At 41.6% G+C, this 17,577-nt stretch overlaps 1 protein-coding gene across 1 annotated transcript in view; it reads left to right on the top strand.

Annotated features, from left to right (window-relative positions):
• Window positions 1–17,072, top strand: part of cntn1b (contactin 1b) — a 373,705-nt gene extending 356,633 nt beyond the window's left edge. The window contains exon 22 of the mRNA XM_067999885.1: window positions 13,048–17,072. Within this exon, the coding sequence (XP_067855986.1) occupies window positions 13,048–13,130 (83 nt within the window). The 3' untranslated portion in view covers window positions 13,131–17,072. The remainder of the gene's footprint in view (window positions 1–13,047) is intronic.
• The last annotated feature ends 505 nt before the right edge of the window (window positions 17,073–17,577 follow it).

Genomic DNA, 17,577 nt, shown 5'->3' with positions numbered 1-17,577 from the left:
CTGTTATTTGCTGAATATAACAGCCTGCTGTCTGCACAGAGTCTGAACGGAGATCAGTCATCGCACACGTAAAGCAAAGATGCAGGTCCCATCCCTATTTTTACATGCTGATTAGTTATGTTAACACACTGAATAATGGTTGCGCACCACTAAATCCCACATCCTCCAATCTGCATGCCAGACCTCACCAATCTGCCGATCTGAGACTCTGTGCACCAAGGTTCTTTGCTGATGCACCAGATGCCTTGGTGCAAGAGGTGGATAGAAGGAGGGACATCCTATATCTGAGGGGGGGGGGAGCAAGAGGCCTTCGAGACATACACCCAAAAGGTAGTGGGAGGCAGTAGGGGATGAAGTCAATGCCAGGGGCACAGCATCATGAACATGGATGCAGAATAGGAAGAAGCTCAATGCTTTGACATGCGTGGTCAAGATGAGTGAGGTCAACTGTCAAGTGGCGTCTCCTACCAACTACACCACTAGCCGCCTCCATTGCTCCATGCACTACACCCCCCATCAACCACATACCAACAAACTCTTTCCATCAGTACTCAACCCTCTCACCCTTACACATTACCACCGTTGCAAGCCGCCCACCCACAACTCACAGGCCACACACACTGGCAGCTATTCAACCATGATAGGCACATCACCCAGACACACGTCCCGCTTTCTTGCAGGAGAAGCTGGCACATATCAGGAGGCAGCAAGTGGCGGTGGCATTTTGCCCCTCGAGCCTGTTCCACCATTTGATCAGATCAGGGTGGACCTGTGACCTAATTCCATATACCTGCCTTAGCCCCATATCCCTTAATACCCTTGGTTTACAGAAATCTATCAATCTCAGATTTAGAATTCTCAATTGAGCTAGCATCAACTGCCATTTGCAGAAGACCGTTCCAAATTCCAAACTTCTCCCACCCTTTGTACGTAGAAGCATTTCATAACTTCACTCCTGCACATCCTGGCTCTAAATGTTAGGCTATGTCCCTGCGTCCCAGTATTCAAGTGTAGCAGACCTCCAAAAACAGTTATAAATGTCTCAGCAGCCAGAAGCAATAATCCAGCCACTAACCTGTAAATCCTGCATGGTCCCTTTAAATAACGTCGGTGGGGGGTCCTCCAGGCACTCTAAGACACATCCAGATGGTCGGGGTTAAGACTGTGCGTTGAGTTGAGCATTAAGTCCCAAATGGTGTCTATCACTTTAAATCAGCGTTGCACACTGATTGAAGCCATTTTTTCCCTACTTTACATGATTCCAGCGTTTGTTATCTGCGCCTGCGCTAACTCCTATACAAAGATGGCGTCTGGCGCACGTCATGCTGGAAACGTGCGTGCACATCCAAGACGCCATCTTGGATGTTGAAGAGGACGTGTCGCGCCGAAACAACGGACGCTACACGGCCCAATTTAGCGCCCCATGAGTATAATCTCAGCAAGTGCCACAGATCAGAGATTGGAAGAATTGTGGGGTTTTTTTGCTGCAGAGTAGTCGATATGTTGAATAAACTCCGAGTAAAAGTAATTGATGCTATGCCACTTAACTCATTTAAACAGCTGGATAAATCTCTCATGGGTGCAAGATTGATGGTTGTTAGGGCAAGGATAGATATGGATCAAATTCCCCACATAATGGAATGCAATAGTTGCTCTCTTGCTGGGATCATGGATTCGTCATCTGTTGAACACAACTGGCCAGAGTTAAATTTTGTGAAATAGTGTTGACTGTAAGGTTTGACCAATATCCTGGCATTTTTTACCAATTGCTTTCATGAATTGGAGAGAAATTTTTAAGAGCTTTAAACCTCAGGATTTAACCAGATCGTGCAGAGTCTGTGGAAGGAATGGACTTGATGGGTCAGATGGGCTTTTTTTGTTCCATACTTTCTTATATCTTTAATGTTTTGGTAAGTAATGACATTGTGATCACTGAGACCTCAGTCTGATCCAAGAGAAGTGAAAGATCTCAGTGATGTAAGCTCTCCCAAGGTTGAGACATGTCTGACATATTTTCCTTCAGATACATTTGTTGCTTCACTCAGCGCTGTTTGTGCCGTAGTCTGGGAATGGGCTGATTTCATTTGTTTCTGCACTACATTAGTTGTGACTCTTAAAAACTACTGTGCATACCTTCTGTCATTCTCTTAAATGGCATGTGAAGAAAGAAGGCAGGAGTTCATTTGCTTTGGCCATCCAGTCACTTGGCGCAATCACATCAACTTCATTACTCACCAATTCACAACAACTGAGCACCTATGGTATTTCACATCATCCATCATTATCGAGTCAAAACAAAATGAAAATTACGTTGTCAAGGCCAGAGAAGGAGACATTCTTTAGTGAAGCCAATTCCCCTTGACGTACAAGCTGAGCGTTATACACTGTGCAGGTGTAATGGAGAAATGCTAATGGTTTCCTTAAATTACTTTCTGCTGGTGATGCTATTCGAAAAGAACATCCAATAAATTTTAGCAAATGCAATGACAGTTCCTGCTCGACAGATTATTGTGAGTGTCTTTGGTCTGTGGCTGAACAGCCACTACGCGTTCATTCATCTTCAACTTGTCAGATACTGATGCTTGGAGAGAAAGGCGATTTCTTTCAGAAATGGTTCCAGCCCCAGGAAAACATCGTCATATCTATTATTATTCAGGCTGAACATTTTCCGCATCAGATTAGGCCTGAGTTCGCGGCATCTGCAAATGGAAGCAAATTTATTGAGAGTGTCTTTCGCAAGGTTTTTTTTTGTAAAAAGACACACATTTTGTGCTGCAATTAAATCAGCAGTAGATTCTTCTGGTCTGCCCAAGGATTCCAGCTGTCACATTTGCATGTTCAGCCTTTTCGTGGAATCATACAGCACAGAAAGAGGCCATTTGTCCCATCGTGCCTATGCTGACTCTTTGAAAGAGCTATCAAATTAATCCCACTCCTCTGCTCTTTCTCCATAGCCCTGCAATTTATGCCTTTTCAAGTATATAATTGAAAGTTATTATTGAATCTGCTTCCACCACCCTTTCAGGCAGTGCATTCCACAACTCGCTGCATGGTGGGATTAAGAGAAAATGCATATTGTGGCCAATCACTGTGGTAGGAGAGTCTCGTTTTCCTCACCTAATGAATGATTCCTTCACAATGTATGAAATAGCATTGTGATTGGAGTTCTGGGGCTCACTGGGTTAATCTCATGGTTTAATGGCCACAGCAGAGAGGGTTAACCCCCCTTTCACTGGTCCATTGTAACAATTAAAATGCTGCATTAATACAGGAGTCATTCTTGTTGCTATGAAGCCATGTTTTAGTTCCATTGTGCTTGGATACAACTTAAATTGGCTAAGTCTTTGTTGAAATTCATCTGTTTCATGTTTCCTGCTTCAAAGTATATACCACAGAAAAGAGAAAAGAGAAATATAGTATATTCAACATTGAAAGATAGTCCCGGCAACCAACGAACATAGGTTTGTACCATCACAGAAGTATTATCAATGTCAATAATGATCAATATTAATCAAAGGACGGAAAGAACTTGCATTTATATAGCGCCTTTCACAACATTAGGATGTTCCGAAGCACTTCACTTCCCTTGAAGTACTTTTGAAGTGTAGTCACTGTTGTAACTTAGGGAAACGCTGCACCAATTTGCGCACAGCAAGGTTCCACGAACAACTATGAGATACACGACCAGATAATCTGTTTCCGTGATGTCGGTTGACGGATAACCGTTGGCCAGGACACAGAGAGAAACCTCCCTGCTTCTCTTCGAATAGCACCACGGGATCTTTTACATCTGTCTGAGAGGGAAGATAGGGCTTCAGTTTAACATCTCATCCAAAAGGCAGCACCTCCAACAGTGCAGTATTCTCTCAGTATTGTATTCAACTGTCAAACTAGATTACGTGTTCAAGTCTCTGTAGTAACCCTAACTTTCCAACTCAGAGGCGCAAGTGCTCCCATTGAACCAAGGCTGACATTAGCTGGGCAGAAGGGTCCAACTTTGGAAACAGCTGTAGATATATATATAAATTATCTGCATGGATGTGTGAAATTCCTGCTACTATATCAGTTTTTCTTGGAGATGCACTTTAGTAACCTATTTGAGAGAAGATTGGTTGGAAAATTGTACAAGATTGGTAAATACTGCAAAATACATGCAAAGGGTTCCAAACTGACCCAACGCAGGATCTGTCCCAAATTTGGCACTGAACATCATTCATAGAGGCCACAGGATGGTAAGTATGGGAAATGGAAAATGTCACACTGGTGCAGTAGGGGTTGTTATTCAGAAATTGGGGTGAGTCACTTTGTTAGGGCAGAGAAGATAGAGCTTTACTCTGCTTCTAAGGAGGGAGATAATTGATAAACTAATCAAATTTAGGGAGGATAAGACCCCTGGTCCAGATGGAATGCATCTGAAAATATTAAAAGAAGTTAGGGAGGAGATAGCAGAGGCATGATTACATATGTATAAAAATTCACTAGAACAAGGAATAGTGCCAGGGGACTGGCGGACAGCTAATGTTATTCCTGTATTTAAAAAGGGAGAAAGAACATTCCAGGGAACTATAGATCAGTTAGCTTAACATTGGTGGTAGGAAAGAAAATGGAATCTTTATTCAAAGATGTAATAGAAAGACACCTAGAGAATAAAAATATAATAAAGATTTCAGAAAGGAAAGTCATGCTTGACCAACCTTACTGAATTCTTTGAAGAAGTAACAGAAAGAGTAGACCAGGGTAATGTAGTAGATGTAGTATATTTGTATTTTCAAAAGGCCTTCGATAAGGTACTGCATTGTAGACTCATGGCTAAGGTCAGAGCATGCAGAGTCAGGGGACAGGTAGCAGAATGGATAGCAACTTGGCTAGAAAACAGAGAGTAGGGGTTAAGGGTAGCTACTCAGACTGGCAAAAGGTGGAAGTGGTGTTCCACAGGGATCGGGGCTGGGACCATTGTTTACATAATTTACATTAATGATTTGGATTCGGGATTCGTAAGTACAATTTCAAGATTTGCGGATGACACCAAATTGGGGGTGTAGTTCATACAAAGGAAGGATGCTTCAAAATGCAAGAGGGCATTAATAAACTGGAAGAATGGGTGTGTAATTGGCAAATGAATTTCAATAAAGACAAGTGTGAAGTGGTGCATTTTGGTAAAAATAAGGAGGGCACGTACTGCTTTGATCATATGTGTCTAAATAGGGTAGAGGAGCAAAGGGATCTAGGGTACAGATACACAAATCACTAAATGTAGTAACACAGGTGAATGAGGCCATAAAAAAAGCAAATCAAGTACTAGGGTTCATTTCTAGAGGAACAGAATTGAAAAGCAAAGAAATAATGTTAAATTTGTATAGAACCTTGGTTAGACCACACTTGGAGTACTGTGCATAGTTCTGGTTTCCATATTATAGAAAGGATATAGAGGCATTGGAGAGGGTGAAAAAAAGATTCACAAGGATGATACCAGAACTGAGAGGATATACTTATCAGGAAAGGCTGAATAGGCTGGAGCTCTTTTCTCTAGAAAAAAGGCTGAGGGGTGACCTGATAGAGGGTTTCAAGATAATAGGGTTTGATAGGGTAGACCATAGAACCATTGAAAAGATACAGCACAGAAGGGGCCATTCGGCCCATCGTGTCCGCGCCAGCTCGAAGAACAACCAGGTGCCCATTCTAATCCCACCTTCCAGCACCCGGTCCGTAGCCCTGCAGCTTACAGCACTTTAGGTGCAGGTCCAGGTACTTTTTAAAAGAGTTGAGGGTCCCTGCCTCTACCACCAATTCGGGCAGCGAATTCCATACACCCACCGCCCTCTGGGTAAAAAAAGTTTTCCTCATGTCCCTTCTAATCCTCCGCCAATCAGCTTAAATCTATGTCCTCTAGTTCTTGAACTCTCCGCTAGAGGAAATAGGTACTTCCTGTCTACTCTATCTGGGCCCCTCATAATTTTGTACACCTCAATCAAGTCACCCCTCAGCCTCCTCTGCTCCAAAGAAAACAACCCCAGCCTATCCAATCTCTCCTCATAGCTGCAATTATCAAGCCCTGGCAACATTCTTGTAAATCTTCACTGCACACTCTCTCCAGAGCAATTACATCCTTCCTGTAATGTGGTGACCAGAACTGTGCACAATACTCCATCTGTAGACGTAGAGAAAATGATTCCACTTGTAGGGGAGTCCAAAACTAGAGGTCATTAATATAAAATAGTCGCTAATATATCCAATAGGGAATTCAGGAGAAACTTCTTTACCCAAAGAGTGGTAAGAATGTGGAACACGCTGCCACAAGGAGTAGTTGAGGCAAATAGCATAGATGCATTTAAGGGGAAGCAAGATAAGCGCATGAGGGAGAAAGGAATAGAATTAGATGAATAAGGGTGGAAGGAGGCTCGTATGGAGCAAAATGCCAGCATAGACAAGTTGGGCAGAATGGCCTGTTTCTGTGCTGTATTTTCGATGTAATTAGATGTAACCGTGCTTTACCTGACCTGTGAATGCTTGATGCTGAGACGCCAGATATGAAAAGAGTTCCATCTGTCAGCACCGGCATTCCTCACCGGGGAGTTTATGCTGGACTGGGACTTGTACAGCAAAATAAAAATTCAATCAAGTCTGAAAACAAAGTCCAAAATTTGACAGAGATGTGGGGAATTTATTACCTATTTTTTTTCAGGTTGCTTTGTGAAACTGTGGTAATTTACACACTTAAACTGCAAAAAGTAAGCCAGAGTGTTCTCAATGCTGTCCTTGTTCTTCCAATCTGTTGCTTGCCAAAAGAAATACAAGTTAACAGTGATGTGCGTTTGAGAGAAAAACAATGGCAGTATTCATTGGATATGTCCTTCCTAATAGGATAAACTCAATATCCTATCGAACCCAGTGTGTCGCCTCCAAGAACATTTCATCAGTCCTGCAACCTCTCACTGATCCAGCTGAGTGAGTACCATGCTGCCAATAGCAGGAAGGAACCTAAAGCTGAGAGTTTTGGAAAGGGCAGAAATTCATAGCATTCAGGAAAAGCCCCCTGTTGCTTTGGGAAAAGCGGAAACCTAAATTCTTTGAAAGACTGCTTTTAAAAGGTTTCATTAAGTGTTACGCCACCCTTAGAGACCAAAGCCCCAAATATGAAAGGACCTTCTCCTAAAGCTCTGCAGGAAATTCATAAAGATAAGTACAGATAAGGGAGGCCCATCTAGCTCATCCTTCCTTACAAACCTACGGTCAGCCCACTGTCACTTGAATGACTCCAGAGTTTTGTCCCTCCACTACTCTACCCAGAAGACCATTCCAAGTATTAATCACTCTGAGTGATGAAGTGCTCCCTGACACCAGGCCTGAACTTGCCTTTTGCCGGTTTGTACCTACGTCCCCTTGTCCCGCAGTGGTCCTTTAACTTGAACTTTCGTGCGCACGGTCAAACCGGAATTTGAAATACCAGTGGAATAAAAACATGCTGCAGACAATAAGGGGCAAAAGTCAGGATCTAACCCAGAGCTCTGACAAAGTGGCCTCTTCAGAACCAGTGTGGCAGAGCTACAGAGCGAGTTTTTGAAAAATAGTACGTCTCTCACCATTTTTAATCACTAACTTTATCACCATTGGTCGGGCGCGATTCCATAATTTGGCTCTCTCTACAGGGAGCAGCGCTCACAGAAGACATAGCTCGGAAAATCCCGGGCTTCCGGCAAGTGCTGGAAGCACTGGATCGTCGATATCCCTAATACTGTTGCTGATTTTTGTGCAGCAAGAAATGGTATTTCCATTGTATTATTGCACACTTTATAAAACCACAGGAGATACTAAGCACAATCTTGTTTTACGGCAGCTCTCAGATAGAAAAATGGAAATCCTCTGCCATGCAGTCGAGAACTCCTTTATGTTGTATAACATGGCCCCAGGGGAGCGAGACTCAGAGACCTTCAATCTCTGGATGAAAGAAAGACTTGCATTTATATAGCACCTTTCATGACCTCAGTACATCCCAAAGCACTTTACAGCCAATGGAGCACTCTTGAAGTGTAGTCCCTGTTGTGATGTAGGCAGCCAATTTGCACACAGCAAGCTCCCACAAACAGTAATGAGGTAATGACCAGATATCTGTTTTTAGGTGTTGGTTGAGGGGTAAATATTTGCCATGTCAACAGGGAGAACTCACCTAATCTTCTTCGAATAGTGCCATGGGAGCTTTGTCATCCACCTGATAGGGCTTCGGTCGAACGTCTCATCTGAAAGACAGCACCTCCAACAGTGCAGCATTCCCTCGATATTGCACTGGAGTGTCAGCCTAGATTTTGTGCTTAAGTCTCTGGAGTGGGACTTGAACCCACAACCTTCTACCTCAGAGACGAGAGTGCTACCAACTGATCCACAGCTCAGACCTGACAACAGCTGGTGGGACAAAACACTTTTATTGAAGAGCGCTGCTGACTCCGAAACTCAGCCGACTTGCAGTCGACGCACTCCTTTAACGTAAAACCACTTTTAGAGCAGGAAGACAGAAAGGGTCTGAACATGGGTCCTTTCTTCTTGTATTTTTGTTTTCTTTCACGGTACAAACGAGGAACTCCATTTGGCCCATCTAGCTCATCCTTCTCTAGAAGCCCACAGATTTAACTCCCTACCCATCACTGCATCTAACTTCTTCTCAAGTGTTTCAAGAGACTTCATGCCAGTAAGAGACAGCTCGTCCAGCATTACAGACAGACAGTTTGAGAAAACAGAGGAAGCAGCATTTTGGGATTTAGCCATCATGACCAGTTTGACTTGAGGTAGCTGTGTTCTCTGCGCTTATTCAAAGGCTGTCTAAGAAGGTACTGCATTCTCTGCTTTTCCCTAGTGTGAGCCTTTACATTACAATTACATCGAGTTACATTGAGTCTACAGCACAGAAACAGGCCATTCGGTCCAACTGGTCTATGCCGGCGTTTATGCTCCTCACTCCCACATGAGTCTCCTCACTCCCTACTTCATCTAACCCTATCAGCATACCCTTCTATTCCTTTCTCCTTCATGTGTTTATCTTGCTTCCCCTTAAACACATCTATGCTATTTGCTTCGACTACTCCTTGTGGCAGCGTGTTCCACATTATTACCACTCTTTGGGTAAAGATGTTTCTCCTGAATTCCCTATTGGATTTATTAGTGATTATCTCACATCGATGACTTCTAGTTTTGGATTTTCTCACAAATGGAAACATTTTCTCTATGTCTAACCTATCCAACTCTTTTGTTATCTTAAAGACCTCTATCAGGTCATCCCTCAGCTTTCTCTTTACTAAAGAAAAGAGCCCCAGTCTGTTCAGTCTTTCCTGATAAGTATATCCTCTCAGTTCTGATACCATCCTTGTGAATCTTTTTGCACCTTCTCCAATGCCTCTATATCCTATTTATAATATGGAGACCTGAACTGTTCACAGTACTCCAAGTGTGGTCTAACCAAGGTTCTGTACAAGTTTAACATAACTTCTCTGCTTTTCAATTCTATCCCTCTAGAAATGAACCCCAGTGTTTGGTTTGCCTTTTTTATGGCCTTATTAACCTGCATCGCTACTGTGTGTTTGATTTGTGTATCTGTACCCTGAGATCCCCTTGGCTTCTCTATCCCATTTAGACTCTTATTATCCAAGCAATAAGTGGCTCCTTATTCTTCCCAGCAAAATGCACCACCTCACACTTATCTATATTGAAATTAATTTGCCAATTACACGCCCATTCTGCATGTTTGTTAATGTCTTGCATTTTGTTTCATTCTTCCTCTGTATTAACTACACCTCCGAATTCGGTGTCGTCCGCAAATTTTGAAATTGTACTTCTGATTCCCAAGTTCAAATCGTTGATGTAAATGTGAACAACAGTGGTCCCAGCACCAATCCCTGTGGAACACCACTTCCCACCTTTTGCCAGTCTGAGTAGCTACTCTTAACCCCTACTCTCTTTTCTGTTTTGTAACCAGCTTTGTTCTCCATTCTGCTACCTGTCCCCTGACTCCACATACTCTGCCCTGTGCTGTCACCATATACTTTGCCCTAAAGAATGGCGATCTTTTGTTTGACAGTTTCCAGTGACAAAAGACGCTATCAAAAAACAAAAATTAGCAATCAGTGGCAGTGTCTTCATGAGGAAAAATATGTTTGCAATCCTTTTTTTCTGAATTGGGTAAGTTAAGAGCCTGGCATGGTAGTGTCATTCGCAAGTGAGGCAATAATGCAGTTTTATACAATTTATGTCACTGTGCAAACAAACAAAAAGGTTTGCAAAAGCATCTGACAGCCCAGTCGCTTTAACTCACTAGTTTGCATTGATCTGTGCGGCATATTCCACTCGTCCTTATGAATGGAACAATGGATTTCACTATAAGCAGATAATAATTGAGTTGTAACAGGAATGCTATCCTATTCAGCAAGTGAAATCCAACCTTGTAATTTTTTCAGAGTGAATGGAATTATCAGCCTGTCCGTCCATTGACCGAACAACATTCTTTTCACCACCTGTCTGAAGTCTCATGTGGGAACATTTTGATTGGTCTTGGAAGGAGTACAGTGCAGATTCACCAGGACTTAAAGGGTTAAATTATGAGGCCCGGTTGCACAAATTTGCCTTGTATTCGCTTGAGTTTAGAAGGTTGAGGGTGATCTAATCGAGGTATTTAAAATGATAAAGCGATTTGATTGGGAGAAAAAGAGAAACTATTTCCTCTGTTGGGACAATTCCAGAACAAAGGTGCATAATCTTAAAATTAGAGCTAGTCCATTTAAGAGTGAAATCAAGAAGCACCTTTTTCACATACAGGGTAGTGGAAATCTAGAACTCTGTCCCCTGAAAGGCTATGGATGCTAGGACAATTGAAATGTTCAAGACTAAGATCGATAGATTTTTGTTCGGATCAAAGGCAGGTCAATGGAGTTGAGGTACAGATCAGCCATGATCTAATTGAACAGCGGAACAGGCTCAAGGGTCTGGATGGCCTACCCCTGTTTTTTTGTTTCTATCATTGAAATGGGTACGTCTTTATGTACTGGGCTCGCCTCCAAGAGGTTGAGAGTTCAAATCTCACCATGACAAGTTGTGAAATTGAATTTAGTAAATCTGACAATTATTGACTGGCACCAGAAAAATAACCACAAAAGCTACCAGTTGTTGCAAAAACCCAACTAATTCACAAATGTCCTTCAGGGAAGGGAACCTGTCATCCTTGCCTACATGTGACACCAGTCTTACACCATAAGTTTGACCCTTAATACCCTGAGGGCAACTGGAGATGTTGCCACTGTTGCCCACATCCCAAGAACAAATTTTTTAAAAGTCTAATTTTTCTGATTGGTTCAGTGCTTCTGCTGTTTGGTATCTGTAGTGTCTCTCTAGTTTGGTTCTTTTAATGACTCATTGTTCCTGTTATTACAGAATTGAACAAGTAGATTAAAATAGGATTTATCATCTACATTTCATTACATTTATATTCATGTCCTCACTCCACTGTCATAGCAAGGCTACCTACCCTGTGTCGCCCAAAGGGAGGACTATGGGAACGTACCCCTCCTCCTGTTCCCACTGACCACCACCACCCCCAGCCCCAAGCTGACTTAACATGCAAGTCTGCTATTTGGACCCTTCTGTCATGTTTGGAACCCTGCACTACCCCTCTTCCCAATCTCGGTCCATTGTTACATTCAGCCTTCCTGCTTCTCACAACTTCTCTGTAACCCACTCACTGCCTGCCCGGTACCCCTGCACCGCACAGGATGTGCACAGTGCACCGAGAACCGTTCATTTTATTTAAACATTGATCAATCCACTGTTACATTCCCTTTCATCGAGGGGAGCAGAGCAGTGCCGGCCCCATGCTTTCGCATAGTGATTGCCAACCCTACTCTGTGTAGAGAATATGATGATCTTGTCTGGGAGAGTTGTAAGCCCATAATTAGAATGGTCCTTTGGAAAAAGTTGATGTCCTGGGCAAAATAGCTTTCTCTTGTTTCAAGTTTTCTTACAATCAGCCAACGTTGGGATGCGCTGCTGTCCATGGACAGGTATGTTACACCATCTAAAACGCAATGTATTATGCTGCTGCTGAAGTGTAGGTGTGTGTTCCTTTAAGACTACAAATTCTACTTGATAAGTAGAATTACATAGAATTTAAAGCACATAAACAGGCCATTTAGCCCAACTGGGCTGTGCGGTGTTTATGCTCCACCAGAACCTCCTTCCACCCGACATCATCTAACTCTATCACCATATCCTTCTATTCCTTTCTCCCTCATGTACTTATCTAGCTTCCCCTTAAATGCAGCTATGCTATTCACCTCAAATACTCCATGTGGTAGCAAGTTCCACATTCTCACCACTCTCTGGCTAAAGAAGTTTCTCCTGAATTCCTTATTGGATTTATTAGTGACTATCTTATATTTATGGCCCCTAGTTTTGGACTCCCCCACAAGTGGAAGCATCTTCTCTACGTCTACCCTATCAAACCCCTTCATAATTTTAAAGACCTCTATTAGGTCACCCCTCAGCCTTCTCTTTTCTAAAGAAAAGAGCCCCAGCCTGTTCAGTCTTTCCTGATAGTTACAACCTCTCAGTTCCGATATCATCCTAGTAAATTTTTTTGCACCTTCTCCAGTGTCTCTATATCCTTTTTGTAATATGGAGACCAGAATTGTTCACAACACTTTAAGTGTGGTCAAACCAAGGATCCAAACAAGTTTAACATAACCTCTTTGCTTTTCGATTCAATTCCTGTATTAGTTCATACACAGCTCAATTAAGAGACTGGCTCAGGTATGTTCTGTTACCGGAGAGATTGTCTCAACATTCCAAATGACTTCCTTTCTTTATCTAAATGTTTTTTTCGAGTGGAATACAGACATTTGCACCAGATAGTGTGTGACACCTGAAGTGTGATGGACAGAAAGTGCATGCGTATATGAAGTTTTTTGAATATAGATAGGTGTTAGCATCTGATATGTATTATGTTTGAAATGTAAGAATGTTTTTCCTTGAAACATTAAACTAGTTCTTTTTTTTTTCTCCTTTATCCTCCAGGTCCAGGAGTCACTGTGCGGGTCTCCTATATCTTGCTTAGTTTTGGCCTGATCCTTGGTGCCATCAGTTGCCTGGAGCTGTGATTGTAGCCAACATTATCTTTTCTTTGCATCGGTGAAGAGCTCTCCGTGAGGTGACTGAATCGTCTCAAGTCTGTAAGGATCTTGGCTCGCTACAGACATCTCTGGTACCATCAAAAGCCAAATATAATACGAATTTGAAAGACTTATTGTATACTTCAAGAGGACAGAAGGCATCAAGGAGCTCCCCCCCCATCCCCCCCCATCCCACCCCCCCCCCCCCGTTAAATACCAAGTAAACATAACATTGGAAGTGAATCAAAGGAATTCTTTTGACTTGTTCCAATATGCCTTATATAAACACTTACACTGATCTACGGCAGTTGCATGATTTGATCTAATGGTGCAAGTTACCAGTGACAAAATACCATAGCTTAGAGTTTGAGAGAAAATTTAAATCACCACACATAGGTGCTCTAACATTTAACAAAAACCTGTTAAGTGTACTAGACAATGAATGCATTGGTTGTGTAAAAGTGAGTGCAAGGTTAACCTTGTCATATACCATGTGTCTGTATGCAGCACTGTTCCTCGAAGTTGACCGCAGCCATTCTCCCATGAATGAAAACATTCTATTCAGAGAAACAGTCATAACAAATAAAATACATGCAGTTTTATGGATATCGCACCAGATTTTCCTTTAGAGAAGTGCACACTCTGGGTGTTTGACATCAACTGCGCCTTTTAGTTACCATATCATGCATGCTGTCATTGAGACATCCTACAGCCTTGTTTCTCAGTCGGATGACTTTTGTTTCTGACGTGAAGCAACACACTGTAATCGGAAAATAAAATATGTACATTATATATACAATTATTAATTTGCTTAACTTGTGTTTAGTTTTATACTGACGTGAAGGTAACATTGCATTATAAATCTTAAAATGTAAATTATATTTTTTGTTAACCACTCTCCTTTGAAAAGTCTGTGAAATTCCAAATTGTTTCATGGGTTCCATCAAGGTGTCCTGGCCTTCCTCGATCAACACCAGATTAACTGGTCGATTGTCTCATTACTGTTTGTGGGATCTTGCTTTGTGCAAAATAACTTGACATGTTTGCTTTTCAAGAAGTTACATTCTAAATAGTTTTCTAACATTCCTCCCTCAACCAACATCAAATCAATCCGCCCTTTGTCTCTTTGCTGTTTGTGGGAGCTTGCTGTGCACAAACTCTTTGCTATCCTCGGTTTGCCTACCGAACTGTACTTCAAAGTAATTGATTGTAAGTGAAGTGCATTGGGACAGTTCCTAGAGAATTGATAAAAGCTGGCAAGATGCAAGTGTCTTCTCGAATTTGAGAAACCTTGCAGGACTTTAATACATTCCAGATATTGGACCAAAAATCTTGCAGGACTGTAGAAACTCGTAGGATTTGGAGATGGGTACCATACAGCATATTTTTTACACTTGAAGTTGTATTCATGCATATTCTCTCAGTGCATGTGTGAAATATTTGGTGCTTGACTTGCTCCAATGGTCAATTCAGGAGCTAGTTAAATACTTTTTAAATTGTAATTCAAGCAACCTATTTGGTTGCCTTCTCCTCCTCTTCATCTGAACTTATTTCACGCTGCAGATTCTCTTCAAACACATTCCCTTCTATAATTTTCCACGTTCCTTTCCTCCTTGTTGATTGACTCAGCCTCCTCCTGAGACACTGTGGATACTCCCCTTGGGTCCGGCCCGCTCCTGAGAAATCGCTACAAGAGTCAATAAGAACGTACATTTTCACGCCGTTTGAATTGAACTTTGGCAGCAATTAGCAAATCCAGACGAAGAATTCACAACCCACCTCGGTCAGTCTGCTCTGGCTAGTGCCTCTGATTCTCTTAAGCTGGGGTGTTCTGACATTTTAAGCTTCAGTGGGCTACTCAATCACATGCCATGGGGCCCAGTGACCCACTTATAAACAATTACAAGTTTTCTACACATATCCCAGTTCAATAAACAAATATAATAGAATCATACCGCACAGAAGGAGGCCATTCGGCCCATCATATCTGTGCCGGCTCTTTGAAAGAGCTATCCTCCAATTAGTTCCATTCTCCTGCTCTTACCCCATAGCCCTGCAATGTTTTTCCTTTTCAAGTACATATCCAATTCCCTTTTGAAAATTGCTTTTGAATCTGCTTCCATCACCCAGTGTATTCCAGATCATAACAAGTCATTGCGTCAAATAAATTCTCCTCTAATTCCACCCCTGGATTTTTTGCCAATTACCACAAATCTGTGTCATCTGGTTACCAGCCCTCCTGCAGGCGGAAACAGTTTCTCCTTATTTACTCTATTGAAACCCCTCATAATTTTTGAACACCTCTATTAAATCTCCCCTTAACCTCCTGTGCTCTAAGGAGAACAATCCCAGTCCCATTTTACGATGAATAACCATCATAAAATTTTACAAACACCAGTTCAAGTTGGAATCTGGGAGGTGCAGGCATTGTAAAGGTTATCAAATTTAAAATTTTCTCTCACCACCCGATCCCCATTCACCTCTTTACCAATTGAATCTTCCCGCTGTCTTTTCCCACTGCTGGATTGTATTTCTTTCCTCCTCAATGCTGGCTCTCTGATTAGATTTCTTCTGCATCTGGTTTCACTTTTTAGAACCATTTCACATCTTGGCAAATCGGAAAACGTTGCTTCCAAATTGCTGGATTGAAGTCCTACCAATGGTTTCAAGGCCCAAACAGAAAAATTTGGCTTTGCAGGTCACATAGCTCCTGAGTTGAACATGACCACTGAGGCATGGTTTATACGCCCCAACAATTAAAGAGAGACAATCTGTACTCTGAGTGAGGTAGTCAGAGAGTTAGTGGAGGTTAATAAATCCTATATATCAAATATCACTCTTTATTTTAAGAGTAAATTAAAATAAATCCCTTGCAGTGTCATGAAGTTGGAGAGTCTATGCTTCCTGTGAAGTGGAGTGTTACAAACCAGCAATTCCTCGACGATAAAATAGTCCAAGATGTGAGGCTGAGTGACCACAAAGAGCTGTGATCACTCTTGTGGGGATTGTTTCCTCTAATGAACGTGGCAACCAAAAAAATGTGGGAAGATTTCAATGAAGCTGTAAGTGTGTTTTTCAATGGGCATACCAGCCAATGGAAACTTCCCACATTTATTTATAATGTCACGGCACATAGCAACTGGCAGAATTCATTGCCCATTGGTTGAATAAAATATCCTTTTAATCTAAATTATGGAAAAAAGTACTTGTCTTGGAGAAGTAACATTTCATAAAGGTGAGGAGAAATCATCTGATTGAAACTGCAAAGGAAATCACAAATAATTTCAGAAACATGAAATTATCCGATGTAGCGATGTTGGTTTGGAAACAATCGGAGTTGCACTGAAAAACGTAAAGAATGCTATAGGGTCTGAATACCAGCATGTTCATAACTAAACTTTGCAGTTCTTACACATTTTAAACGCTACCATCAACAAAAACTGCAATTACGTCAAGCACCTAAAGTCGAGCACAACCTATGAACGATGTAGAAAGTGCTGCAGTAGCTGTCAAAATGCCTGAAAATAGCTAACGCTTTTGTTTTGACTGTGTCGATAAAAATTTCAGTGTTACATGTTGGTGCTGTGTGAGGAATATAAAGTCCATTTATGATTCACTTGTCAATTAAGATTGAGTGTGTGACTGTTTCAGATAACGCAAATGGTGTTGAATCAGCGGGTTAAAATATTAGTGCAATGTCATGCTTTAAAACAGAGTAATAGCTTTTGAATGAAACTTAGCACAATCTTGCTAGATAGGGGTAGATTTTTCTCTTAGATTTCATGCTGTCTCCAAGCTTCGTCAGTAATAAAGGATGCAGAACTAGGCACTGCGGTATGTTATATGTGATTTCAATAGTTTTAATATCTATGGATTTTTTTGCACTGTCATTTTTAATATAAATTAAATGAGTTATTCTGAGTTCAGTTACTCCATAGACCTGTCTACCTTGATTTACTTTCTAAAATTCGTCAGATTAGATGTTTGTGCACCTTCACTCCGAGTCTTGTTTTGATTGAATCTATTTGTTACGACTGATCTCTGGACACATAAATAAATCAGAAGGGTTTCCTCAAAGTTACATTTTTCCCTGTGGGCTTACTGGTCATTTTTGATATTCGATTGCGAAAGAATTGTGCCTCATATTTACAACACAAACGATTGGCCTGCTTTTCTTTTCCTCCACATTTTTTGATTAAATCAGTTAAGCACACCATGTGAAAAGCCTTCCAAATTATGTGATGGGGTACTAGCATGGTGCATTCATCTGAAATACATCTGTCCGCTGATTTAGCGTTCAAATGATGAACCTGCTAAGTGCCTGTACACAGTTATCCCACAGACAGGTCTTGGCCTTTGCTAAATTAGCAGACAAGATGAACTTGTTAAGTGTTGATGCAATGTTATCCCACAATACAATTTCAAGGCCATTATT

This window comes from Heptranchias perlo, chromosome 18, assembly GCF_035084215.1.
Source record: "Heptranchias perlo isolate sHepPer1 chromosome 18, sHepPer1.hap1, whole genome shotgun sequence".
Lineage (NCBI taxonomy): Eukaryota > Metazoa > Chordata > Chondrichthyes > Hexanchiformes > Hexanchidae > Heptranchias > Heptranchias perlo.
This window is presented reverse-complemented; position numbering and strand designations above follow the sequence as displayed.